Here is a 27,369-nt window from a genome sequence, read left to right on the forward strand (position 1 = left end):
GACACGAGAACAGGATCCCACCCACGGACACTTCCGCAGAGCAGCGCAGGTACCTGCGGCCATCCCCACCTGGGCTGGGCCTGCTGGCACTGCTCGGCACAGCCCCGCGCTTGGAGCAGACCATGGAACGTCCCTCTCTTCCCGCCCTTCCTTCTGCTGCAGGCACTGCGGAGGTTCCTGCGTGTTCGGCGCAGAAAGACCAGAGCCACTGCCACCGAGGGCACGGCCGAGCCCGGCTCCAGGCCCAGTGAGCTGCGGGCACGGCCTGGTGCCAGCGCGGCGTCCTCTGAGCATGCGGCAACCTCGGTCAGGGCAACAGCTGCGGGCCAGGCGAAGGCTGTCATGGCCCCAACTGAGGGCACGGCCAGCACAAACAGCAACAGAAGGACACCAAGGACTCGGGCCATCTCAAAGACGAACAGCACGCCCACTTGGACTGGGATTCCTGCTCCCATTCCGGATATTTTTTCATCTCAGCAGCAGGTAAGCAGCCTGGGGCCAGGGCTGCAGGCCTCCCAGGATCGTGTGGCCCCTTAGGCCACATCCCCTGGGCCCCCTCAGCCATTGAGGCCAGCACAGTGGGGTGGGAAGGCAAGCACTTCCTGGGGGAAGGTGGGCAAGTTGCTCCCTTAGACAGCACTCCAAGCTATCCCCATGCCTCCTCCAGGTGGCAGCCAGGGTGGGGGACATTCACCAGAGACTCGTGTCCCGTGTCACTGCGGACACGGGGCTGGAAACAGACTTTCTGAGCCTGGCTGAAGAACACCCTGCTAATGTGGTGATGAGCCTCCTGCGCTGTGCCCCATCCTGTGACAGGTACGGGGCACAAGGGCCTCAAGAGCTCGGTGCTCACCGGCCCATAGGACCCCTCACCCTGCACAGCCTGTCCAGTGGCGTCTGCCAGAGAGACAGGCAGAGAGCTCCAGGACCCTCGGGCCCCTCTGTTTCCTGAGCTGCTGCCATGCTCCCCCCCTGCCCCTCAGGGCACCAGGGCTCTGTCACCCGGCCCCACGCGGCTGCACAGGGCACGGTACTGACGTGCAGCTCTGCTCCCACAGAGCTGCTGTACTGATGTGGAGAAGCATCGGCACGTCAAGACCCGCAGTGCAGAAGGTGCTTCCAGCACTGTTCTCTGTGATAGAGGACAGGCCACTGTACAGCATGTTCTTCTACAGTGGGGATAATGAGGCCGTCTTTGCCCTGGCTGTGAGTTTCTGCAACTGGCCTTTGCTCACCCTCCGGGTTGCCTCTCCATGCTCTCCCTGCCCTGCAGCTCCCTGCCTCAGCTGCTGGGCTGAAAGCTGGGCTAGGGGCAGGCTCAGGGCCAGCAGGCTGGGTGCTCGCCCTGCGTTTCCCCTTGGGCCCTGCCACATGCACAGCTGGGCACTGAGCGCTGCTTCGGGCTGCTCTCTCCTTTGCAGGCAACTGTGGTGCTGTGGAATATTGCCCACATGCCCGAGTGGCACGACGCAGTAGTCCTTCATTCGGCCCAGCTGTTTGTGGCTCTGCTCTTCCAAGTTTTCTCCACCACAGAGCAGATACCAGAAGAGGTTGAGGACTTCTGGAGAGCGTGCCAGGAGGAACACCGCCTTCCCACCAAGCCTAACAGGTGCCAGTCGCCCTGTCCTTCCCATGGCCCTGTGGCCAGGGCCAGCGCTCCCAGTGTGACCTGGCCTTTGCTCGGCACACAGGTTTGCAGTGCAGGCCGTGAAGGCTCTGCTCTGCCAACTGGGCTTTGAGAACAAGCTGGTGGCTCTGGAGTGCAAGCAGGTCTGGGACACCCTGCTCTGTGCCGACACCCAGCACTATGCAGTCGGTCTGCTGGCCAGGTGAGAGCCCCTTCTCCCCGCCGCCACCACCATCATTTGTGCCCTGTGCCCAGAGTGCCCCACACAGTCCCTGTGGTTTTGGGCCAGAGTGCCTTGTCACATAGGGGCACCCAAGCAGACTGGAAAAGGCTGGCAGAGGAGGGTGCCCGGGAGCAGCTGCCTCCCAAAGCACCCACGTCCCCTGGCAGGGTGCTAGGGACAGATCAGACCTCTGTGAGTCAGTCCTGGGAGAGGTTTTCCTGCCTGGCTTAGGGCTTTGGTGCCTTTTTCCTCCTACCAGGGAGATGCGCCGTGGCTTGGTCCCCTTGTGTTCCCGCATGGCCTTGCACCTGCTCAGCCTGCTCATTGGGAAGCAGCCACGCTGGCATCTGCCTGCCCTGGCGTTCTTGGTGGAGGTGAGCCTGATGGCCAGCGCTGCCTGGCTGAGCTGCCTCCCAGCTCTCTGGCCTCTGGTAGCTGCAGCCCCTGGGACGCTGACCATGCCTGCTGCTGCTGCCTGGGCCCGGCCCTGTGCGGCTCCGGGCTCATGCCGGCCAGGTCCCCATCACTGCCCTGTGCATTTCAGCTCCTGGAGTGTCTGGACTTGAGCCAACACGGTCACAGTGCCCTGTCGGTCGTATCCAGGCACCTGCCCAGCGAGTGCAGGGACAGGCTGCGCCTGGAGCTCAGAGGCCTCGTGGTGCTCAGCAAGGAGCCCTCGCTGGTGAGAAGGGGGCAGTGGCTGAAGCCACACTGGCAGCGTGGGGCTGGGGAACACAGACCTTTGGGCTCGGCTGGCCTTTGGCACCAGAGGCAGCTGCTCCCAGCTCTCCTGCCTCCCGCTTCAGCTGCCCGAGTGCCCCAAGCAGCTGCTGCTGCTGCAGCTGTCCTCAGCTTCACAGCACAGCCTCGTCTTGCACACAGAGTGGAGGAATACGTGGCCTGTATCAACACCTGCTGGAGCAGCTGGCTGATCCCGATGCAGAGATGGCCGGGATGATCCTCTCCGTGCTTACATATATGCTCCAGAAGAAAGACCTCAAGATACCCGGCATCACCGCCCTGAAGCTGGCTGAACCACTCCTGCCACACTTTGAGAATGTAAGGCTCTGTGCCCCCAGCCAGGAGCACTCGAGGCTGCCTGGAAATTTTGTATCTTGTGAAGTTTTAGGCCTCTGCCCTGCTGGGCCTGGAGTAGTTGGTGCTGAGGTCTTTTCCTTTGTTCCAGGAGAGCAGCCATGTGCAGCTGCTCTCCATTCAGCTCTTCAGCAAGGTGATGGAGCTGGTAGTGGAAGAGGGCAAAAAGCCTTTGACAAGAATTGTGAGCCGCAGCCTGCTTCCTCTCTTCTTCTGCTGGCACAATGAGAACCGGCGTGTGGCCAAGGTGAGGCTTTTTGTGATGCTGCTGCATCCCTGGCAAGGGGTTCGGCTGCCTCCAGCCCTGGCAGCCGGCAGGCTGCAGCCTTGCATGGCCTTGGCACAGGGACACAGGTCCTGTGCCCTGGGCTCTGGTTCCACCTCTGGCTGTGTGCTGCTCTCCAGGCCTCTTTGGAAACACTATTTTGTGCGGCCCGGTTCCTGAGGAGGAGGGACATGGAGGAGCTGCTGAGGAAGGAGCAGCGGATGAAGTTTGCCGAGCACCTGGTAAGGAGAGCCTGGAAGTGCCAGCCGCGGGCTGGAGAAGCCCCCTGACCCCGGTGCTCAGTGTGCGGGGCTGGCAGCTGTGTCCCTGCCCAGCGCCGCCCCCGGGGCTGCCAGCCTGCGCCCCGCACGCCGCTCCCTGCCCTGGGCCATGCGGGCCAGCTCGGCCGGTGCTGGGCGCAGGGAGCGCCCGGCCGAGGGGCAGAGCCCGCGCCGAGCCTTTGCTCCCCGCAGCTGCTGCAGGACGCGAGCCGAGCGGCCGAGCACCTGCGCTGGGCCCTGCCGCGCCTGCAGAGCCCGCAGAGGCCCCTGCGAGAGGCGGCCGTCAGGATCATCGGTGAGCGGCGTCCCTCCCCGCCTCCCGGCCCGGCCCTGCCCCGGCAGCGGGAGCCGCGCCCGGGCCGCTGCAGCCCCGCCCGCCCTCGGCGCTGCCGCCGCCCTCCCGCAGCCGTGCCCTCCCTCGGGCGGCAGCGAGCGGCAGGGCCCGGGCTGAGCCCTGCCCGGGGAGGAGGGCGTGCGGCCCCGGGGCTGGCAGCGCCCGTGTCGGGCAGCTGTGCCGCCTGGGGCCCCACAGCCTCTATGTTGCCAGGGGTGGCCGGAGTGCTCCTGATGGGGCAGAAGGAGGAGCTCCAGGTCCTCAGTGAGGGTGAGTGAGGGCAGCCGTGTGCCAGCGGGGACCGCCGGGGGCAGCTGCACATCCTGGCCCCGGAGCTACAATCCCTGCCCGGGCTGCCCAGGGCTCTGCTCCCTGTGCGGACCAGGGGCAGCGGGGCCAGAGCCCGGAGAGCTTTCAGGGACACGTGTGGGATGAGAGGCCAGCGCCTTCTGGCCAAAGCCCTTGTCAGCCACTCCCTCCTGGCCATGGCAAAAGCTGGGTGGGAAGGCCCTGGCAGGAGGCTTTGCTTGGATTCCAGCAATCAGGCCTGTGACTGTGGCACTGTTCCTTTCTTTTCCAGCCCTTCAAGCCCTGAGCGAATATGAGTGCCCCTCCTTCATAAAGCAATTTATCCAGCTGACATTCGACGCAAGATCTGCCGAACTGCGCCTGCAGGATGGGAAGAACCAGTGTCTTTTGGCCACCCCCACTTCCCACTGATGATGGGACTAACTGCAGAGCAGAGGGGACCAGCTGAAGCTGCAGGCCCAGCAGCTCTTGCTGGTCACAGCCGAGCCTGTGGCAAGCTTCAGGAGCTCCTCCCTTCTCCCTTCCTGTTGGTAGTTCCCTCCCTCTAGCCCCCAGGCCCTGCCCATCCCCTTTTTTCTCTCACAGTTCACACCTTCACTTTGCCTTCCCTTAATAAACACTTTGGCTTTTTCACATGACTCGTGGCTCTGTCTGTGGAGCTGAAGCAGCGCAAATCCTGAGCCCAGGGACACGCAGGGCCCTGCTGCCATCCTCTTCCACGCCGTCGTCTGTGCACGGGCAGAGAGGAACAAGGGCAGCTCAAGCTGCAGAGGTCCCTGTCCTGCTGCTCCAGTTGCACAGCATCATGGAGTTGAAGGTCGTGCTGAGCACACTGAAGGGAGCAAGGACCCTGGGTTTTAGAAGAGCCAGCTTGAGTATGCTCTTCCATGGCAAACATCCACCGAGGGCAAAGGAGCTTGCGGTGCTTTTCACTACACCCGTCCTGTACTGAAGTGGCTGTTGTGAAAAATACAGCCAGCCCCATGAAACTTAGCAGTGTGAAGAAACTGCTGCACAGCAACAGCTGAACTTCAGTGTGTCTGAGCCAGTGCTGCTGGCTCAAATGCTGGCAGCATTATCTCCGCACCCTGGGACACTTCCCGGTTCCTGTGCCTTGACACTGCTTTCCCATGGGGCTGGGGAAGGAGTTTGGCTCTATGAACTGCCTGGTGCTGTGAAACAGGTTCATTTTTGTCAGATGAGGTGATGGTGTGCACGTGTCCACATGTCTCCCTGCCTTAGTGCCCTTTGTGAGCTGCTTACTTCTGCTAGAATTTGTGGAGTGTTTAAAGCTTGCTGCCTTTTATTTCTTTGCTCCTATTCAGAGAAATGAGTTGTTGAAGTCTTTGAAATGTTCCATTTTCATCCTTATGCAAGATAGTGAGGAATGCCTTCTTTTCATCCCTTAGGTAATTCTTTGCTTTATTATTGCATGCAGTGAGATAGGATTAGTGTGGGTTACAAGTAGTAAGAGAATATGGAATAAGAGAACAATAAGCACAAGAGCAAAAGATAAAAATAGTCTCAGGAATTAACCTAGTAGTTTGATATTTCTATGAATATATAAAACACTTGCAACAATGCTTAAATCTCTTTTTCTTTCTGATAAAAAATGTGTTTTCAAGTATTTTGCATACAGGATTCCCCTGGGATGTAAGAACTTGAAGCATTTCAAGTCTGCAGCTTCAGGAATGAAATAAACTTTTGACTCAAGTTGTCAACCTGAATAAACTCTTAACTACCCCACAGCAATTGCAAGTTATAGCTAATAAGGATGGAATAAAAACACAATTGCTCTTTTTCCTCTTAGCATTTTCTCCCTGGCCCTATAAAATTTGGTTTTTTGCCTTGTTCCTTAGTTTGCTTTCCAAACCATTCCATGTCCTCAGTAGATCTGGAGAACTGTCTCATGCGTAGATCTGAAGAATCAGTTTTGAATCTAGGAAATTAAAGGAAGAATCACACTTCATAAGCTTGGGCTTGGATTGAAAGCTTGAGATCATTAAAGTAGACATTGCTGAATGTTCAACCTGGTCTGGCAGGCTCCTCTCTCTGAAAGGTGGGCAACTGAAACCTCTGTGTTTGCACAGAAAGGCAAGTTATGAGATAGCTGGGAATTGGCTCTGGCCAGCTGGTGTCCCAGGTGTCATCTTTAATAGTTGTTTTCTTATGTTATTAGTAACCAGGCTATTAGGCCAAGCACCTGTAGTGTTTGGGTTTTTGGTTGTGCTTGTTTTAGTTTTGGCTAGCTGCGTTGGCAGGTGGCTGTGAGTGCACTGTAGTACCCCCAGCTGCTGCCCAGCTCTGCTCTATTATGTTTCTTTTTCTTAGCCTGGTCTCATAAGCCCTCAAAAGAAATATAATACACCCAAGGACAGCTTATCTATTACTCTGGGGGCATAAAATTAGCAGGATGACTTCTGCTGCAGTGTTAGAAACAAAAAGGTTTAATAAAAGGTATAATAACAAAGAGAAAAACTCGAGCCAGGTGAAGCAGTCCGCTCCTGGTAAAAACACCTCACAAAAGCACTTAGCTTTTTTCTTCTCTTCTTTTCCTCCCTGATGGATCAAGCGGGACTTTTTGGCTTCTATCCAATTAGATGTCCTCAAGTATTTGGTGAAGTCCCTGAGGTCCCATGAGGTGGCTTTTCACCTAATCCTTGAGAGAAACTTCTGGCCTTCTTTCCTTTTCTGGGGGACAAAAGCTAGTTTTGCCACTCTGCCATTAGGGTGCACACTCCTACAGACATGGCTCTCTTTTCTTTCTTGGTCTCTTACCCCTCTGGCACTCAAGGCCATACTTGCTATTGTAGTCATTAGGTACATGGTCCTGCTAGGATGGTTGACTAATTCAGGAACAAACAGCCATGCTGCCATACCAGGGACACTGCTCTGGAAATGGGCAGAAAGAGAAAACATTTAATGTTTTTCACTTTAGAAATGTTCCATTGCAGCTTTATCTGCAGCAGAGTTACATTTACTGGACTGTCCAATAGAATTCCATGTGTCCAGAGCTAACTTTAATCTCATAATTTAGGAGTGTCCAGCTGTAAATCTCACAGCCATGGGATCAAAAGTCCTTTCCACTTCTGGTTAAGTGGCTCTCCTTTCCAGGTCTGGATGTACACCCAGTCTCCTGACTAGTGAGGACATTCTTGAACATTCAGGCTTATTAGTGAGACCAAAACAACAAACTTGCACGATGATAAAAGCATTTTCTCCTGAGGGTTATGCTCTAGCAGCAGCATTTCGGCTTCCAGCCTTTGGTGGCAGAGAAGGCTCAATAGCCAGGGCTGCCAGAAGGAGGCAGGGCAGGAGCAGTTTGCAAAGCTTCATTAAGAATCCAGGGAAACCGAATCCCCATTTAATCCCCATTTTCTTTCCAGAGAGCCTCCAGAGAGCAGATATTTCAATCCACCACCCTCTCCCAACAACCATAACTTTTTGGAGGTGGTGCTGAGATCTTGTTTTCTGAGTTTGATCCCTAAATATTGAAATAACTTACAATAACACAGAAGAAGGTCAACGGGCATCAGCTGTTTCTCATGCGTTGCTTGGGGTTCTCTCCCCTGCAAGGGGTCCAAACTTGTCACATCACAGGTTGTTCCCCAGGCAAAAGACCAGGGATTTTCACCATGTGCTTCCTTCTCCAAAAGTTCTATTTCATTCCCCCAAATCCAATTCACAAAACATTCTCCATTTCCCTTTCTTTGCGATCATTGCTTATTTTCCTGTGTAGTTCAACCACTTCTGTTGCAGAATGAGGTATCGCTGCCAGACACTACATCCTGATAAGCGAATTCCTTCTTTATCAGTGAGCAGGGCTTGGGATGAGGAGGGAAGAAGATTGGCTTTGCAGAGCCGAACCTCTCCTCCAGGGAGCAGAGGAAGGTGACATCATCTTCGGGGCATCCTGCCTCTGTATTTTATAGGGGTGGGCAGAGTTTAGGGTGAGGGGCGGGGTTGGACTTTGAGGCACTAAAGCCCTCCCAAGGGCTGTGGGGCTGACCTTGCAGTCAGGGAGGCCTGGAGTTCCTGGAGTCTGGAAAACACTGCTTCCAGGCCTTCCCCAGCAGTGTTAAATTGCAACTCTAAAGCTCTTTGGCTTTGGAAGAGCGTGTTTCACTGGTTTGTCATGGTTTGGGGGCTGGCTTCATCCTGGCATTCAATTCCTACTCTGGCCTAAGGCTGGCTATTGTTTCAGGCTCAGCAATTTGCAGCTGATGCAGTTCCTTTTCCAGCTGATGGGCACCATAGAGCTCTGAGTCAAACCTCCATGCATATGGATACCAGGCATGGTCCTTTACTGGGAGTTTTTAATTTTCTTCTAACAAAGTTCATGTTTTCTCCAGAAGAAACTGTGGATGGTGCTAGTTTCTCTCCGTCCCCATCTCTCTTAAGGGCTGGACAAGCTTTCTATATAAGCTTTTAGCAAGTGTGTCAGTGGAGAGCAGTTCAGATCAGTTTCTGGGTGCAAGTCCATTACTTTCCTGCCTGAAAATAGCAGCTTTGACTGAACATTTATTTCTCCTTTATTATGTCACGAGCACTTACAGCTGTATAAAAGGCCCATATCACCTCAAGAGTACCCTGCTTGCTGCGCCAATTAAAATGTAAGGCCCCAAAAATGTTGCTCTGTGGGATACTGTAAAACGACTTAAACTTGTTCCTGAACTCTTGAGATAGAAAAGCAGGAAAAATACTGACGAGATGTTCTCAAGAGATTGGAACAACAAAAAAACTTCACTGTCAACTTTCAAAAATCAGAGAACTTGAAAGGTAAAAAAATTAAACATAACAGAGAATATTCTATAAAGCATTAACTTAGCCCTAGCTGAAATAAATGGGCAGGAGATCTTTCTCCTTTTTAATGCCTTTATTAAGAAGAATCAGCTCAGGTGGGGAGAAATCGACGGGTTGCGCCCTCGCCGCCGTTGCTCCCAGGCGTGGCACGAAGGAGGAGGATGATGCAGTTTTGTCCGCTGGTCTGCAGACAGAACTGGGGACTCTGTCCTCACGGGAGAGTCGTTGAGTCCTTGGTTTGTTGGTTTAGAAACCCGGGGGGTCTCTTTAATCAGTTTCTTTTCAGGTTAGGGTGAGAAATAAAAAGATACAAGCAGGTACGGGACAATGCTCCCATCTTTAGACGTCACTTTAAGTCACTTGTTGGCTCGTGATTTTAGGGGTTTTTCTTATAAAAACTGTAAAACTGTAACAATCCAGGGTGCACTGCGTTTCTTATTTGCATGCTGTCTCTGGTGTCACTGCCCATCTCTTTACCCTGGAGGGTTTCCCTTGGTATCTTCTTGGCATGCGGCCAGCATCAGGGAAACAATCAGTTAATCACCTGCCATTAACAGGTATTTGAAAAGCTTTTCTTCAGCAGGAAACCAAAGGAGGCTGACTCGGTCTGGCTTGGTTTTTTTTTAACTCTGAAACTTGAAAAAAATTACAATTTTCTATTCATAACAGTTCCCCCCTATTTTTCTTTGATCAAGCTTAAGCTTGCATCAACTTATAATTTTTGGCTCATTAACATAGAATTTCCTATATTTTTTGTATTGATAATACATTTCTTCAGCACTAGGGTGATCATATTTACTAAACTTCATTACCTTTTTTGGTTTTTTCAGGTTAATTCCTTTAGAGATCTTTAGGTTATTCTGTACAGCAGATGTCACTATTTTTGTTAAACATGGAAATAAGAACAGACTAACAAGTGTACCCACAGTGAAGGTTATAGTTTTCCAACTTTTTTTGAAAATCCATAGATTATCCCACCAACTAGAATCAAGTGTAAGAGTCTTTTGATTTCTTAAATATGCTAGGTTTTTTATTTCGTTTAAAGTGTTTCTAATGACTGCTACAATTAATTTGATTTGATAAACTACTGTTTTGGTTTGGTTGAGTTGGTCATTAATATGATTAAGAGCCAATGCGGTCTGATTAGATATTACTTCTAATTCTGATTGTAGTTTCAAGATTTTGTTTAACATATATTGTTTCTTCAGTTTTGTTTTTCTCAAATCCTCATATATAGGAACTCTTAAACTTGATCCAGATTCTTTGTGTATTATAAAGACAGTTTGTTTTATAATTCTAATGATGCCACCACTAGACCAGCCTCTTGGCAATTCAGTGGATGTTGTGGTACCATTGACCCAAAACTAGTGTTTAGGGGTTTCCTGAAAGATATTAATTTTTGTCGTGCCCTCCCAATATTTAGAAATACTTTTTCCTTTTACCAGATTTACCAGGTTTGCTTCAGTAGCATCATGTTCAAAGCACCACCAGGTTTCTCCTACAGGGTGCTCTCCCAGGAGTGGCTGCCTAAAGGTGGCAGTGTTCCAGGCCATCCAATATATTTTCTTATTTTCTTGATAAAAGATCAATTGGGAGAGGTTAACACAATTGTTGTGGACTCTCAGCAAGGAGCTTACTTCTTTCTCATAGAAAGGTTGGTAGTACTCATTGCACAGCTCTCCTGGGCTCTCCAGAGCACCACCAGCAATCAGAGCCAGCGTTACTACCCTTCCCAAGAGTCTGGTATGGGTCATCTTGCACAGCCTGCCCACCCGGCCTTGCCTCTTGAGGATTTTACTGAGAAGAAGTCTCCAAGTTCTTTAGAGTCTCTTGCTCCTCTGGTTAAACCTCTCTTGATCTGTCCCTGCTAATTTGGTCCTTCCTAGGGGAGCACTCTGGAGAAGATTAACCTGGGGTCTTTGGTACCAAGTTGGGACGACTTAACCAGAATTACTTATTAACAATTTTTAACTTTTACAAATTTCTTAAAACACTTCAAGACATGTTATGATTCTAAACTTTTTTCTTATGCAGTTCATCAGTCTTTTTGAATGTCAATTTTAAGTCATTTGGTCCTTTTATAATAGTATACTCAGCTGAATTAACTTCCGATGTGGTTGAATCCTGTCCCGAGTTAGGGTGTGAGGGTGGTGTGGAATCTGGTCCAATACCAGACACTGAAGAATCTTGTCCAATGCTCGGGGGTGGGACTGGTCCTTTAATTCTCGTAATGTGAGTCCAACCTTTTTCTCTGGTTCGCACGGCCGAATTAGCGATGAGGAGTACCTGAAAGGGGCCTTCAAATTTAGGCATTAATGGTCTATAATTCCAGGATTTTATTAAAACCCAATCTCCTGGGTTGATGTCATGTGCTTTTGTATCAAGAGGGGAGGTTTGGGGGAGGTATCCTCTTTTTCTAAGTCCTTCTAGAGTTCTTCCAATTACTTCTAAATATTTCCTTGTAGCTTCTTCTCCTTCCAGGTAGTCTCCTGTGCTATAGGGTGTTAACAAGAATGACAGTCCAAAAATCATTTTATAAGGTGAAATCCCTATATCAGACCGGGGTCTTGTTTTGATGCGCAAGAGCGCTAGGGGTAAACACTTTAGCCAATTCATTTTTGTTTCTTCGATCAATTTAGTCAATACATTTTTGAGAATTTTGTTCATTCGTTCCACCCTCCCAGAACTCTGGGGGTGCTACAGAGTATGCAATCTCCATTTTATTCCTAAAACTTCAATTATATTTTGCAATGTTTGGGCCACAAAATGTGGACCTCGGTCTGAGTCTATGGTATTTACCATTCCATTCTGGTTCACTTTTTGGCAAGTTAAACACTCTTTTATAATTGTTTTTGCTAGGTCATATACGCTTATGCACAGGTTATTTCTTAGGAAATAATCACATAGTCCTTGGACTCCCCAGTGGGTAATTTCTGCAGTTTTGTTAGCACCATCTTAGCAAGTGCTTTGTTTAGAAACACCCGTCCATCAGATATTAACCACTCCCCCATATCCTTTGATGTAACTTTAAATTTCACAGAATATGAGTTCTCCTTTCTTTTTCCCTACTCGGGTGTGGTTTCTGCTTAAAAAAACCACTTTTACTAGATCTTCTGGTCTTAAAGCTGCTTCCTTTGCTATCTTGATCAGCTAGCAAAGGTTTCACAACTTTAGGCTAAACAGTCTTGGGGAGGGGGGGTCCAGTTGCTCCACAGTAATAGCAGCAGCTTTCACTCAAAGGGACTCAAGGCCTCTCCATGCCTCCTGCCCCTGACAGTACTGGCATATTCTTGCCTGCTCCTGGTGGTGGACCCCCCCACTCTTTTGTGGCCTTGTTGTGTAGGAAAGGGTTGTTTGCTCCTACACTTTCTCTGGCTATAGCAACCATGATCTTAGCTTTGGCCTTTACTTTTTCTTCTTCTCTCCTTAAATACACTTTCAATGCTTCCCTCAATAACTCATTAATATCTTTTCCTTGCCAATCCTCAATCTTTTCCAGTTTTCTCCGTATATCAGGCCAAGATTTAGTAACAAAATGGACTTTTAGTAGCATTTCACCTTCGCTGGTGTCCAGGTCTGTTTTGGAGTACAATTGAAAGTTCCGCCTCAGGCGATTAAGCCAAGTGGCAGGAGTTTCATCTTTCTCCTGTATACCCTCAAATGCTAGTTTTGTATTGGTTCCTTTGGGAATTGATTCTCTTATTCCTCGAATTATCAAGGACCTGTACTCCATCATGGCCTTCCTACCTTCCTCCTGGTTAGGATTCCAATTGGGATCCACTAGTGGCAATTTTTCTTCTCCTGATGGCACTTGGGGCCCTGGACGGTTGTCTTTTTCCCAAATTCTTATGCTTGCGGCCCTAATCATTCGGGACTCTTCTGGGGAAAATAATATATTTAGAATGGAATTCATCTCCCCCCAAGTGTAGAAATTTGGACCTAAAAACTGATCCACTTGGTTAGCAATGCCCACGGGGTCTTCAACTAGATTCCCTAACTCCTTCTTGAATCCTCTCACCTCAGAAGCAGTTAGAGGAGCATTTACAAAACCAACACCTCCTGCTACTCCTCCCATAGGAACTTCTCTAAGGGGAAAAAGTTTCTCTGCCTTGGAGGTCTTGGATCGGGTACTACAGTATGGCCCATCTTCAGACACAAGATTGTTCACTTGAGGGGTATTAGCATTAGCTTGGACTTGCTGTAGGCTAACGGCTGTACCTGGTGATAAGGGGTTATTAGATAAGGAGGAATTTGTGTCCCAGTTAGGAGGAGGTGGAGGGACTGCAGTAGGAGGGGGGGAAGAGCTTGGGTGCATATTAGGTGGAGCTGGAGAAGGGGTGGAGCATGCAGCAGGTGTAGTAGGTATTAGTGGTGGTGCAGAAGCAGCTGAAGGAGTCGAAGGGGGTGGTGAGGGAATGGCCCCCATGGCTGCTGGGAGAAGAACTGGATCTGCTATTTGAGGTGCTCGAAGGAGAGGGTTATAAGGTGGAGGGGCATCAGGAGGCAAGTAGTCTAGGGGGTCCCACCTTTTACTAATTTCCTTAATTCTAGCATCTCCTCTTTCATTCCCTTCTTTCTTGCTCTGCACTTTACAAATTTGCACTCCTTCATTCTTTATAGCATTTAACCAACAAGCTACATATAATAATTGTTCAGCATCAGTATTTTCTCGGGCCGTCAGATAATTACTCAGCTGTTGACACATCCACTTGTCTTTCGTCCCGCACCATGGCCATCCTCCTTGCACTTCTAATTCTGGCCACACTTCTGAACAGTAATGAATCATTTTAACTTTATCTAATCCTTCTGTGCTTTCTATAAAGTCCCATTTCTCTAATAGTTCACCTAGGGGACTGTGGGGAGGTATATTCTTCAATCTTTGGCCACTTTTCTTACTACCACACCCTCCCATATTCTTCTGCCTCTAAACAAATCACAAAGATGTCTTTTTTCTCTAAAGGAAATATATCTTATTTAAGAAGTCTCGACCTCCTGCCAAAACTCCAATTTCACTGACCCTTTTCGTCAGGACTTTGTTGAGACCTTCGCCTTCCCTTGCTAAGACTCAACAAACAACTAAAATACAAAAAAACATCCTCGAGGTCTTGACCTCTGAGGTTCGCCTGACCTCCTTCGTCAGGACTTAGAGAGACCTTGGCCTTCCCTTGCCAAGGCTCAAACAGTCAAACCTCGAAACCCTGGCTTCTGAGGGGTGCCTGACTTCTTTTGTCAGAGCCAAACTGCCTGATATCCTAAATCCTAACTTCCTTCGTTAGGACCTGTATCAGAGCCTTTGGGGTGCGTGCCACTCACACAGCTATTTCCTCCGCACGCCCGGAGGGGGGGTCCTGTGGGGTGCGTGCCACTCACACAGCTATTTCCTCCGCACGCCCGGAGGGGGGTCCTGTATCAGGGCCTTTGGGGTGCGTGCCACTCACACAGCTATTTCCTCCGCACGCCCGGAGGGGGGTCCTCTTTACCCCTTTGGAGGCGCCTCAATCACCAATTCCACTCGCTTCCCCCTGTTCCCGGCCGGCCCCCTCGCGGGGGTGCGGAACCGCGGTACTGAGGGGTCCTCACTCGCTTCAAGGGGCCGAGCTGCCGGCCCTCGTCTCAGTCACACACACTCACTCGCCTCCCTCTCCCGCCGCCGGATATTCTCACCTATCCGGCGCTGCTCCGTGTCACTGTCCCAAGCCGATCTTCTCTGGTCCCGATAGCCAGCTGTCCTGCAGGTCCAGGGTGGGCGGCCGTCCCAGTCCTGGTGTCCTCTTCAGGCGTGGCTATCCCAGACGAGTCCCCCAAGCTGAAATAAATGGGCAGGAGATCTTTCTCCTTTTTAATGCCTTTATTAAGAAGAATCAGCTCAGGTGGGGAGAAATCGACGGGTTGCGCCCTCGCCGCCGTTGCTCCCAGGCGTGGCACGAAGGAGGAGGATGATGCAGTTTTGTCCGCTGGTCTGCAGACAGAACTGGGGACTCTGTCCTCACGGGAGAGTCGTTGAGTCCTTGGTTTGTTGGTTTAGAAACCCGGGGGGTCTCTTTAATCAGTTTCTTTTCAGGTTAGGGTGAGAAATAAAAAGATACAAGCAGGTACGGGACAATGCTCCCATCTTTAGACGTCACTTTAAGTCACTTGTTGGCTCGTGATTTTAGGGGTTTTTCTTATAAAAACTGTAAAACTGTAACAATCCAGGGTGCACTGCGTTTCTTATTTGCATGCTGTCTCTGGTGTCACTGCCCATCTCTTTACCCTGGAGGGTTTCCCTTGGTATCTTCTTGGCATGCGGCCAGCATCAGGGAAACAATCAGTTAATCACCTGCCATTAACAGGTATTTGAAAAGCTTTTCTTCAGCAGGAAACCAAAGGAGGCTGACTCGGTCTGGCTTGGTTTTTTTTTAACTCTGAAACTTGAAAAAAATTACAATTTTCTATTCATAACATATCAACCTAACAAAATGTGTTAATTGAGTTAGATTTAGATCATTAAGGCTGTTAAGATTTTAAATTACTCAAAAATCTGAGAGCAGGAAAAAGGGAGAAGAAAGAGAAAGAGAATGACAGAAAGGAACCAACACAGCTATCACTGCAGGTTCCAGTGGTGTTCAGCTGATAGAAATTCCAAGAAGAGGTAGGGTCAAGACATGTGGTGGCCACATATCCCGAGGCAAATAGCCTTTGGCTCTCCTGGGGCCCTCCCCCACATGGGGCTCCCACTCACCTGGCCATTTAGGAGCTGGGTTAGGGGCTCCAGACACAGGTGTGGAGCATTGCCTCTGGTGTGCCAGGGATCAGTGGCCGCTGCTGGGCTGGGATACAGGCCTGGGGGTGTGGGGCATGCCGAGTGGGGCATCGCCTCACCAGAGCAAGGCTTGATCTGCCCCCTTCCCCACATACAAGCCCCTGAAAAGTGTTGAGCCAGCAATCTCCTCTAGTCTCTCACAACAAGGTGTCCAGGTTCCTGTGCTTCTTGTCTGTCAAGACTCCACAGATTTGTGTCTGGATATTAAGTAACTTGGACATTTATTCCTTCCAAAAGCAGCAGCATGAGGGTTGTTTATTCTTTCTAAGGCCTTCCCTCCATCATTCTATGTCCTCTTCTTGAGGTAGTCCTTGTAAAGCCTCTCCTCTCTCCCCTTCTCCATGACAATGGAAAGGGACAATGGAGAAAACAATAAATGAGAGGTTAAAACTATTAGAGTTACAATGTAGTGAGGAAATAAAAAGCAGTGCACAACAATAAGAAGAAAATTGTGCAAAAGGGGTAATGGCTTAAGCAACAAAGGTGAAGTGTCACATGAGGCCCCTGGAACAAAGACAGGATGGCAAGGGCTTACAGAATGGTTCTGATGGTAGATGGGAACTGCTGGTACTGCCTGGAGCAGCTGTGCACCTGCAGTGGCAGTTTCCTGCTCCCTCTCTGCAGCAGGGATGGTGGCAGTGGCGATGGTGATGGGTGTCTCTCTGTCCCTGCAGAGCTCTGTTTGGCACTGCCCCTGCCATCAGTCTGCCACGCTGGGCATGTGTGTGGGAATGGGATCTGCCACTTTGCTGCCTCTTCCTACCACCCTGCTGGGCTCCACTTGGCTTGGCTGGACTCACTTGGGATCGGTGTCACCACTCTGGCTTGCCTTGTTCTGCTGGAGCAGAAAAACAGTCCCACATGCCACACTGGCCCTGATGGTTTCAGCTGCGTGTCAGAGCTGCCACTTCCGTGCCACCCATCTCAGCCCCGCCTCCTGACTAATATTGTGGAAGGAGAAAAATGGGGGGAAAAATGGTGGTGGTGCTTTGGTCCCAAGGCCTCCCTGCTAGAGTGAGTCAGACAGAACGATCCTCCTTGCATTTGCTGTCATGGCATTTCCCTGCTGAAATCACACCCATGGCTATGATGTAAAATGTTTTGAATAAATAGTACAGAAAGATCCATGACCATGTCTCTGTACCTAGGAGAAACCTCTAAATGTAATTAAAGCAGTGCTTCTCCTTGTTTTCTGATTTCTAGAACAAAGGAACAAGCCTTCTGGTTTTTGCTCAGCAGAAATAGTGGCCAAAGATCACTAATGTGGTTCCTCACATCCTGGTCCATTCTCAGTGCTCAGCTTCTCAGTGTGGGCTCTAGGGGCTAAGTGTGTTTCTACTCTTACATGCCTTGAGCAACAAGTGATGGGCTAGGAGGGCTTTGTGTGTTGCTTTGTAGCAGAGGAGAACTTTGCAGGCTTTTTTGGCATTAGGTGTAGAGCAGGTCTGGTTCTATGCATGAATTCACAATCCAGCCTAGGGTGCTGCTATTGTGATGTCAGCGGCCGCATCCCGGCGTTGTCAAGGCAAAGTTGCTGTGCCGAGGCCCGGAAGGGCTCAGTGTGCAGAGCAGCTCTGTGGCACGCTCACTGAAGGCGAACCTGCTGATCGACGAGGTCTCTGCCAGCAGGACTCGGAATATTTTTGTTTTTTCCCACAGGCGTTGTCTGGTGCAGACTTGAGCAGCGCTGCTCAAGCCATGGAGGGAGTATGTGCTGCAGTTTGCACGGCTTTTTCCGTGGCTTATTCTGGGTACTTTCTCACCCACCTGGCACGTAAGTAGATGTTGCAGCATATGGAAACCAAAATGCCACAAAGAGGCCTTTGGTTGGGTAAAGCCGCTGTCAACAGCTCCAGCTAAGAGAGGGGTGTCTCTAGCCAGTGGGGAGTGGGCAGCATTTGTAATGTGGCCTGCAGGGATTCCACTCCTCCCATGGCACAGCCTGTGGCTATGGAGTTTAGAGTCTCCTCAGTTTGCTGGCTCAAGGAAGACAACTTCCAAGATAGGAAGAGTGGGAGAGCTTGTCAGGAGTCCTTGTAAAAGCTGTGCACTGCTCTCCAGGACTAAGGGAAAGTCCCTCAGTTCAAGTCTTCTTGTCTATATTCCCTCATCCCAGCATGTGCCTGTGGACCTTGACACTTCCTGCACACTAAAAGAGCCATTTGTTCTGTGATGAAGTCACAGAATCAGCTTGGAAAAGGCCTCTGAGACAGACCTTTCAGAGGAGTTCTTGTATGCTCCCGAACCCTGGAGCTGTTCCCGTGCTGTGTCACCATAGAACTGCCACCCTGGCTAAGGGGCACTTGGGTGAAGCTTTTCTGGGGAAAGGTTTCCAGTGAGCTCATAGCAATTGCTGCATGCAATCTCTTGAGAAAACTGAAGGACAGGAAAGGGAGGAGCTGTAGCTCCTGCTGGGTGGGGTGGGGCAGAAGCAATGATTGTTACAGAACCACCGGGCCTTTCTGAGTCTCAAGTTTCTATGGGTTGAGTGGCCACGGAGGACAAGGAAGTATTTTGTGCAGTTGCCTTGCTTGCTGTGTGGCACAGGGGTTGCAGCTGGAATGATGTAGTGAAAGCAGAATGCTCTGTCTTTGGGTTGACTTTTTGTGGGCTTGCCCAGCACAGGCAGTTTTCTTACAGCATCTGGTTGTTTTCCTCTTGTGTGTTGCAGGTCACATCACCCGTGCCTGGAGAAAATCTGGTCTTTGGGTGAGTGGGAAAGGAGCCTCTGGCCTTGGTAGCATTTGACAATTGTGGAGCAAGCTGTGAGCTGGGCGTGTTGCAGTCCAGTGCCAGCCTGGTTGGATGAATGAAACTACAGTCCAGGCTCTTTGCAGCAAGAGCAGCAGCAGCAGGAGGAGCCCAGGCTGTTTTCTCCAATTCCTTTTCAGAGCTTTTAAGCAGCTGGAAGTGGGGTTGCTTTGTGATTTAAGCCATGACGGAATTTCCCCTGCACAAGAGAGTGCAGTCCCATCTAATTGTGCCTTTTCACTTCAGTGGGAACAACTTAGAATCCCATTTCACTGCAGATGATTTCTCCTTAGTGCATCTGGGTCTAGAGCTGAATATAAAGAAGGTCACTTGTCCCTCATGCTGCTGTCTGTCTGCAGAGCCCAACACCAACCTCGGAGGATCCTCTGGCTGCGTGTCTTCGTGCAGAAGAGGCCAGAGGGGAGGAAGATGCTCCCCAAACTGCGCCTGCTGCCACTGCAGGGCCTGAGCATCCAGCATCAGTAAGTGGCAGCTCTGGGTAGTGCTGTGGCTGGAGCAAAACATAGCTGCAAGTTGCTGATCAGACAGCACCTCCCATGCCTGGCTGAAGATGCTGGGGGCCGGAATCTTTCCAGCCCTTCCCCCAGTCAGTGGGGCCTGGAAAAGGGGAGTGGAACTTGGATTGTTTATGCACCAGCTTCCTACTGTTCTGAAAGGGGCTGTGAATTTGTCTTAGCAAGAGACAAGAGGTAGCATTAGGATGTCTTTGGATGCTCCTGGGGTACAAGTGAGGTCCTTGGTGGCCAGTGGCTGTGCAGGCTCCCTGTCCCCTGTGAGGAGAGCAGTGCAAAGATGCAGTTCACAAGCTTGCAGGATATGAGGAGGCACTGTCCCCAGCAGGGACCTGGCCCTCCCCACAGAGCAGCTAAAGTCAGTAGCTAAAGGAAGAGCTGAGCTGCAGCGGGGCCTGTAGCTGAATATAGGTGAGGTGGTGAATGACAGGTTCTTTCCTATCCCTCATGCTGCTGTCTGTCCACAGAGCACAAGGGCAGCGTCAGCACCTGCTCTGGCAGCCTCTGTACCTGAGGAAGAGGCTGAAGAGGATGAAGGTGCCGATGAACCTGGCCCTGCTGTCAGCCCATGGCCGGAGCAAACAACACCAGTAAGTGCCTACTTTGGTGTCTTTGGTGTCATTTTGTCCGTCATGTAAAAGCAGCCTTTGGATTTTGTGCCTTGAGCTGTTGAAGCAGGTGCACAAGCTGAGAGGTGAAGAGCCCTGGGTGTGGCCAGCAACATCTTCCTAGGGGCTTGCATTTGAAATGGGATGGGAGGGGCATCTCTGCCAGGCACATTTGTGACCCAAATTCATTTCTTGTCCCAGAGCTCCACCTCCTCTGTCCTGGCACCTGCACGAGCTGCAGCTGAAGGCTCGGGAGAAGGCTCCAGTGCCCAGGCTGGAAGCTCAAGCACGAGCAGCTCGTGCACCTGGAGCACGACCAGCTCGTCTGGCAGCAGAGAGCAGCAGCGAGAGAGGACAGAGGACAAGTGCCTGGCCATGCTGAGTAGGTCCTTTGTGATCCTTGTGTGCCGGAGCAGTGCCTTGTGTGCGCGTGTGTCGGCATGAGCTGTCCCACCTCCTGCTCCTCCTCAGCTGAGTGCCAGGTCCTGAGGCCTCCTCCACACAGGCCCTGTTGTTGTGCTCTGAGGTGGCGAGGGATCAGCGGGGTGTTGCTCCTGCCTCTGAGAGCAGCTCGGCCTGGTTTGGCTTTGCCTGAGCTTCCCTGTGGGCAAAAGGCCAAGCAGAGATTGTTTCTGGCTGAGCAGGAGGCTGTGACCTCGCGAATGAGTAGGCCTCAAGGAGCTCCTGCGGGGCCCAGCTGCTGTGGGCACGGCCAAGGTCATCTCCAGCACTCAGCCTGTCCTAAAGGCTGAGGGACCTCATTCCTAAGGCCATCACAGTAGCTTATAACATGAGCTGCTGCTCCTGAAAGGCTGAAGGGCATTGTTTAGGCAAAGTCCTGCTTAAAGCTGGAGATCTGGGCTCTGCTGGAAGCACTTTGCAATATTCTTCCTCTTCTGGAGAGGGCAGCTGATGGTAAAAATTGATTCCAGAACCCAAGATGCCTTTGATGTTTGCAAGGATGAAAGCTTGTGTTGAATGTCACAGAGTGTTCATTGCCAAGAACAGGAAGGTTTTGGTTTTCCTGCTGCCCTTAATGTTTATAGAAAACAATAATTTCTCTTGGTTAGAGTTTTCTGATCCCTGTCTCCTCTGACTATTTCTCCATGTGCTTAGATTGCAGTTTAGACTATTAGTTTTGTGCTGGCTATCTGTGCTGCAGGGCTGCTTGTCTTGCTGCTGCTGTTTTTGAGGTGGTGCTGGTGCGGTGGTGTTGTTGTTTCCCGACTGACTGAGTTGAAAGGGCCCGGTGTCCCGGAGAGTGGGGCTGCCTTTGTGACCTGCTGCAGGGTGGGATCTCTTTTGAAGTGAGCATCTTTCCTTGGGATTTTTACAGAGATGCTGGTGAGCGAGGGAGATCCTGAGGCTAAATACACAGAAGTGGAAACTATTGGCAAAGGGTGAGTGCAGCCACAGTTCCTTCTTCAAAGGAAGGGGCTGTGCATTTTGCTGGTGTCACATCTCCCCAGAGTGAGAATCTCCAAAACTGTTCAGACACTGTGTTAAGATGATGCCTGGTGATCTCTCAGTGCTAGCCAGCATTTATATCTGTGGTCTAAAGGCACAGCAGAGACACCGGGATGCTGGCAGTGTCTTGTCTGCGGCAAAGAGCAGCACCTGGCAGATCTCCTGTCCCTCAAGTGTGTGACTTTTTGTAGGAGAAATAATTTTTAGTGTCTCGAAACAGTACAGAATACATGGGAATGAAAGGAGGAGAAACCTCATTGCCTCAAAGGTCAAGTTAGCAGCAGAGAGTTGTCTGGGAACAGCTCTCAGTAACATTTCTTTCCAGTATTTTGCTGAAAACAAGATTCAGTGGTCAGGATGACCACCACCTAGTCTAGAAGCCAAAAGCAGAAATGAAAGCAGCAGCTCTCTTTTCTGGCTGAGATGGTAAAAGACAAAGCTTCAGGGGAATGCCCAGTGCCAATGCACTCTAGAGGAAAAGGCATCATCTGCCTGATGGCAGACCCCTCGTGGATCCTGTGGGCTTTAGGCCTTTGCTGCAAAGAATCCACCAAGCTGCTCCCTTTGAAAGCCAGCTCTGCTGACTGTAGATGGGATTGACTTGCAGCATTTTCTCTGGGTAAGCTGTCCTGGTTTAGGGCTAATTTGGGAGGAAACCTCCAGAAAGCAAACCCACATGGCCACTGCCCCCAGCTGATTAGGGAACAATTTCCTTGGAGAGAAGTGGAAAGAAGTTGTTTGTTTAACAGGCAAAGCACTTCCCAGCATACAAAATGAACAATCATGGATGACAAAACTCATTTCCTGCTCTGAAGAGATGGCAAGTTCAGAAAGTCTCTCCTGGGGGTTGTCATTCTCCAGTGCTGGGAAAGGCTGCAGAGTAGGCCCTGATGGGCTACAAAGTGTGAACTCTCGGTGTTTTGCCGGGTCCCAGTCTGGAGCAGGTTCGAATGGTTCCAAGAAAAGGGAAAGAAAAACAGTAAAGGGAAAACTCAGACTGCCTTAGCTAGCTAAACTAACTAACTAACTAAAAAGCAAAAGGAGTGTGGTGTTTGGCCCCATCTGTGCCCAGACCACAACACTGGAGTTCTGTGTTCCAGCAGACTGCGGGGGAGAGTGCAGCTGATAACAAAACTCTGTGCTCCCTCTTCTCCTGACACCTACTGTCTGATCCAATCTTGGAGGCACAGAATATAACATCCAGTATAAACAGAACAGGTGACTGGGGGTACAAGCATCATAACGTCACCCCAGAACAGAAGCCAAATGTACAAGAAGTCACCAGAACAGTAGAGTCCTTCCAGTGGCTGGTGCACTGAAGAGAAGCAGCTGCCAATGGCTCTGGACCCAGAACACAGCTGCCTAAGGATCCTGTGTTTTGTGGATTTCTCCATTTGTGTGCAGCAATGGAAGCCTTTGCCTGCTCTGGCTGTGGCTGGACACTATTGTCCTTGCAAGCTGGAGAAGGGATCTGTGTCTGCTTGAGTTTGGCAGACAGACTCCAAGGAGAGGTGTAAGGAGACCCAACCGGCAAATTCCTGGAAGAATCCGACACATGCACAGCTAGAGAAAGAGAAAAGGGAGAAAAGACCCATAGAAGAATCTGTCGTGTTCCATTTACTGTTTTCCCCAGGACTTTTTTCCCTTTGGGCTGCAGTGTTTTGCACTTGGAGGGACTAAAGGACTTCTTCGTTCTCCACTGCTGTTTTGTTTCTAGGGGTTTCGGCACTGTGTGCATGGCAGTGGAGACTGCCACAGGAGAAGAGGTAAGCCTCAAGCAGCGCCGCAGCTTCTGCAGCTCTCGAGTGCCTTCCCCTGTGCTGTGAGCTGTGGCTGAGCTTTGGCTCGCCAGCAGAGCTTTGCTGCAAAGGCAAATGGAGTGCAGAGCAGTGTCTGCCTGCCAAATACAGTGGGGACAGATTTTGTCCTTCTCAGCTGCCCCAGGGGATGCAAGGAGGCCAAGCGGTATCGTTCAGAGGAGGACACAGGGCTGGGTCTAAGTGCCCAGGTGGTGTCTCAGAGCATGGCACTGCTCTTTGGGGCTGCAGCGTTCCTGAATTCTCATTTCTGGCTGTTAGCTAATACATGGGAATCGTGCTGGTAGTTCTGCAGCCACCTGCAGTGCTGCCTTTGGGATCTGTGCTTAGAGAGAGAGGTGTGCAAGGAGTCTGTCAAGGGCCTAAGGCCTGCTCAGAGCCTGGGATATATCCCTAGAGGATCAAGGCATGGCTTATTTCTTTTTACAGTCAGGCAGTAATTGCTAATATTAGTGGTATGAAGTAAAGTATTTTAGTGGAATAAAATGCAAATTCCTGAAGTGAGGAAGTGCTAGGATTGTCTTTTTTGGAGGTGTCCTTAATGACGTTTTCATCATCACAGCATTTTTTCTGTGAAATATGTAGGGTTGTATTTCTTAGGGGGAATAACTCTCAGGATGATTTTAGGACAAACAACATTTTACCTGTCATGTCTGTAAGAGTTTGCTTTGTAGTTGTGCAATGGAGAATGCCAGTGGTTACTGGAGTAATGATCAAGCCCCCTAGAAGTGCCCAAGGTTTCCCAGCAGTTTTACTCCATTTTTACCAGCACAAAAATGGCTTCCTGCTTGCAAGAGGTGTGTCAATGACAATGGGAATGATAAAGGAAGGCCCTGGGGGAAGACTGTGGTTACAGTGAGTGTTGTTAGAACTTTGATGTGGAGAGCTTAGACCGTGTTTACAAGTCAAAGGGTATCTGTCACTCTGTCCTGGGAGGTGCCCAAGCACGGGGTCTGATGTCCAGTCACAAGGCAGTTTGGCCCAGCCCAGCTGGGGCTACTGTCATCCCATAATCACTGTCTCCATCTTCCCCTTGTGGACCTGTTCCACAGACTTTGTTTCATGGCTTTCCATGTTGTTTTAGGTGGCCATCAAGAAAATTAGTCTCCTGCAAGAGAGCAGCAGCGAGCTGTGCCTGAATGAAATCCAGGTCATGCGTGGCAGTAAGAATGCCAACCTTGTGAACTATGTAGACAGGTGAGTGATTCTGCTGTCCTGCCATGAAAGGTCATTCTCATCCTGCAAGCCAGAGGTTCAACCACTCCTTTGGGTGCTGGCAAAAGAGGATGGAACTGTTGATTCCTGTTCCTGGGCTGATCTACAGCGTCTTGGGAGGAGATTGCATTCGGGCTGCATTCATCTTTCCTGGCATACCTAGTGTGAAGGGCACTTTCAAAGACAGGACTTGGCCCTGTCTTACTGAGCCAACAGCCCCCAAGTTCCTGTTCTCTCTCCACATTGTTTTGTTGGGTTTGGGGTTTGATTTTTTCCATGGGTCTGAAGTGCTAACAAAGCACTGTCTATTGTATTTCCCTTGGCCTGTTGCATTGGTGTGGATACTGAGCTGTCTTTTAGACTGCTCAGAGTTCAGGCCCTGTAGACCATAGTGAATGACTACTCACTTCCTCCTGTGTTCCTCTGAGAGAGACACAGAAACAAGAATCCATCAGGTTGTGTAAGTGCGTGCATTCATCTCCAGGCTGTTGTTTGCTCCTTTCAGCTACCTGGTGGACGAGGAACTCTGGCTGGTGATGGAATACATGGACGGAGGTTCTTTACATGATGTCATCAGGGAGACTCACATGGCAGAAGGAGAGATAGCAGCTGTCTCTCGGGAGGTAAGGGATGGCACTTGTGCTTCCCATGGCTTGGTCGGGATGGTCCTTCCAAATGGGTGATAAGGAGAGGAGAGATTTCATCTTCCAAGCCTTTCTCTTATGTCCTTGGCAGTAGCAAGAGCATCTGAAGTGCCTGCCAGTGTCCCTGCCCTTCTTCTAGTGTGTTTGTCTTTGCCTCTCCTGGAGGCAAACATTTACCTGGAGCCTGTGTGTGCTGCATTCCTTCCCTGTAAGGGCAAAGGCGCTGGCGGCGCAAAGTGAAGCAAGGGGCAAAGACGAAGAGATACTCACAGGAGTCTCCCAGAGCTCAGCCTCAAAGAAGAGCCTTGCACCCAAAGTGGTGTTTGCAAAAGCATCCACTGCTGTCTGGTTGCAGAGAGCACAGCCACTGCAGCAGGGCTCCTTCAGCCTGTGTTTGCAGGGCACTGGCCAGAGGAACAATTGCCCTTTCTCTTTCAGAAGCAAACACACCCTCACTTAGAAAGGCACTGCTGTTCTCGTGGTGGAGCAGCAGGCTCTTGCCCTTGCCAGCAGCCTGTCCTGCTCACCATCCCCCAGGAAGCCAGTGTTGCAGATGTGCCACTTCCCTGCTTGTGGGATGAAATCCACTTAGGCTTGTGTTTCTTTTTCCTCTCTCAGTGCCTGCAAGGCCTGGATTTCCTGCACTCCAAGCAAGTGATCCACCGCGATATCAAAAGCCACAACATCCTCCTGGGCTTGGATGGATCAGTCAAGTTGGGTGGGTGTTGCTGGCCAGGCTCACCCGTGGCGGGCTGCGGTGTGGGGCTGCCTTTGGGTGGCTCCAGTTCCCTGCAGTGGGGCCTGTGGCAGTGCAGGCTGCCCTGCTGCAAGCACAGAACACAGCCACAAGGTGCAGGGAGGTGTTACTGGGAAGAAGGGCCCAGGAGTGGCTTTGGGTTGTGTGTGTCCCTTTCCAAGCAAGGCAGTTACAGTCTAATAGCTTCAGGGGACTAAAATCCACTGCCTGAAACTGGGGGCTTTTGCTAAGTGGCCAATTCCGTATTTCCTTGGCTGCAGGCCTGAGGAATGGCCCCTTTACAGCTGGGTTCCACACTGCCTTCTTGGACATTGGTACAGTGGGAGTTTCTTTTGTTTGCTTTCCTAATTCACGCTGGCTTGATCAGAGTGGTTTTTCCTCCTCAGCTGATTTTGGCCTTGCTGCTCAGCTGACCACCGAGCAGAACAAACGGAGATCAGCTGTTGGGACTACTTACTGGATGGCGCCAGAAATTTTCACCAGGAAGCCCTACGGCCCCAAAGTGGACATCTGGTCCTTTGGCATCGTGGGGATCGAGATGGTGGACGGAGCGCCTCCGTACCTGATGAAAACCTCCCGCACGGTACGCTGCAGCTGCTCTCAGACACTGCTGTCACCCCAACAAAATCTGCTTCCATTCTTCTGCCTGGGAAGCTTGCCAACACCTGAAAATGATAGGTTCCAGGCTGCACAGTCTCTCGTGCTTCTTGGCCAGATCATCCCCTTGCCATTTTTGTGCATGAACAGGACCTAAAAATCAGGATGCCTTTTGCTTGGCAGAAGCTTTGCCTAAGGGAGCAGTGAGCAGTGCTGAGCTGCATTTTATGGAATAATCCTTGGAAATAGAAGAGTTAGATGAAAGTCAGTCTTCCATGTCACTTGTAGAGGCTGTGTCAGTGCTCAGAGAAGCAAAGTGTGCTTTAGCTGATGGAGCTGCTGCTGATTCCATCATCCAGTGAAATGAGTGGTCAAGGCAAGAACCTTTGCCTACTGGACTGGCTATGGCTGCCTCTGGCTTTGGGTTGTTTTAGTAGGGCTAGGGAAGGTATCTGCCACCCTGTGGCAGGGAGTAAAGTGCCACTGCAGAGTGGAGCTTGTCCAATGGGCTCTGTGTGAGAAGTTTGGGGTGCGAAGGAGACAGGTAGAGTGTGGCATTTCCTTCTTCTCTAGGTTCAACAGCTGATAAGCACCGGGGCCCCCCCGAAGCTGCAGAAGCCCAGGCAGCAGTCGGCGTGGCTGCGAGACTTTCTGCACTGCTGCCTGGAGAGGGACGAGGACAGGCGCTGGTCTGCCCAGGAACTTCTGCAGGTAACAGGCAAAGCGGCTGCAGGTCCTGGATGTGGAGAGAGAGGTGCACAGAATGCCCTCCTTTCTGTATCTTTCTGCTAGCCAGAGAAAGCCTGCTTCAGGCTGTGGGGAAAGTAGAAGCTCATTGCTTCTTTTTCTCTTTGGGCAGCATCCATTTGTAACATCAGCCAAGCCAGCCTCCTCCCTGACGCCTCTGATCATGGCCACGCAGGAGTTCATGGCCGACAGGAGATACTAGCCCTGGAGGAGGCCTTTGTTGTTGTTTGTTGTTTGAAGTTTGTAGTTTGTAGTTTATAGCTCGTAGTTTGTAGTTTGTTATGAGTGATAGTCAGAATAAATACTGTAATAAATAAATAAACCCTTTGTGTTGGAAGCTTCCTTTTGTTCTCACCCTGTGAATAAGCTCTAAATTTGCTTCTGAATGGTCAGGTGTTTCTGCTATGTGGGAAGACCCATGGATGGGGTTTGTGGCACGGTTTGTTTGTGAGCAAAGATCTTTTTCCTTCCTCGCCTCCAGGCCACAGCCTCTT

General features: G+C 50.6%; 3 protein-coding genes and 1 long non-coding RNA gene across 5 annotated transcripts; 3 read left to right on the forward strand and 1 right to left on the reverse strand.

Moving 5' to 3' along the window:
• The first annotated feature begins 312 nt into the window (after positions 1-312).
• LOC135292012 (maestro heat-like repeat family member 5) lies at positions 313-1,982 on the forward strand. Its single transcript, XM_064406254.1, has 5 exons — positions 313-483; positions 668-816; positions 1,059-1,206; positions 1,422-1,609; positions 1,692-1,982. Exons 1-5 carry the CDS (start codon positions 343-345, stop codon positions 1,831-1,833), a joined length of 768 nt encoding a protein of 255 aa, XP_064262324.1. The 5' UTR covers positions 313-342; the 3' UTR covers positions 1,834-1,982.
• A 164-nt stretch (positions 1,983-2,146) lies between these two features.
• Positions 2,147-3,500, forward strand: LOC135292008 (uncharacterized). Its single transcript, XM_064406250.1, has 5 exons — positions 2,147-2,224; positions 2,395-2,532; positions 2,733-2,909; positions 3,037-3,192; positions 3,351-3,500. The coding sequence occupies exons 1-5, from the start codon at positions 2,147-2,149 to the stop codon at positions 3,498-3,500; spliced, it is 699 nt and encodes a 232-aa protein (XP_064262320.1).
• Positions 3,501-7,169: 3,669 nt separating this feature from the next.
• On the reverse strand, positions 7,170-17,184 carry LOC135292007 (uncharacterized). 2 transcript variants are annotated; one of them, XR_010354603.1, is made up of 6 exons: positions 17,089-17,184; positions 16,275-16,574; positions 15,659-16,073; positions 14,602-14,743; positions 12,685-12,816; positions 7,170-11,223 (listed from the first exon to the last, which is right to left on the reverse strand). It is a non-coding gene; the product is annotated as an uncharacterized LOC135292007 (long non-coding RNA). The 2 variants fall into 2 exon arrangements; XR_010354604.1 differs by having other exon boundaries at positions 16,275-16,680; positions 17,089-17,182.
• A 7-nt stretch (positions 17,185-17,191) lies between these two features.
• LOC135292005 (serine/threonine-protein kinase PAK 3-like) lies at positions 17,192-27,198 on the forward strand. The gene is made up of 13 exons (XM_064406249.1): positions 17,192-17,513; positions 18,411-18,448; positions 18,850-18,972; positions 19,491-19,613; positions 19,833-20,013; positions 20,968-21,031; positions 22,816-22,864; positions 24,000-24,112; positions 24,636-24,753; positions 25,393-25,492; positions 25,918-26,114; positions 26,702-26,839; positions 26,988-27,198. Exons 1-13 carry the CDS (start codon positions 17,234-17,236, stop codon positions 27,075-27,077), a joined length of 1,614 nt encoding a protein of 537 aa, XP_064262319.1. The 5' UTR covers positions 17,192-17,233; the 3' UTR covers positions 27,078-27,198.
• Positions 27,199-27,369: the final 171 nt, after the last annotated feature.

This window comes from Passer domesticus, unplaced genomic scaffold (genome assembly GCF_036417665.1).
Source record: "Passer domesticus isolate bPasDom1 unplaced genomic scaffold, bPasDom1.hap1 HAP1_SCAFFOLD_176, whole genome shotgun sequence".
Lineage (NCBI taxonomy): Eukaryota > Metazoa > Chordata > Aves > Passeriformes > Passeridae > Passer > Passer domesticus.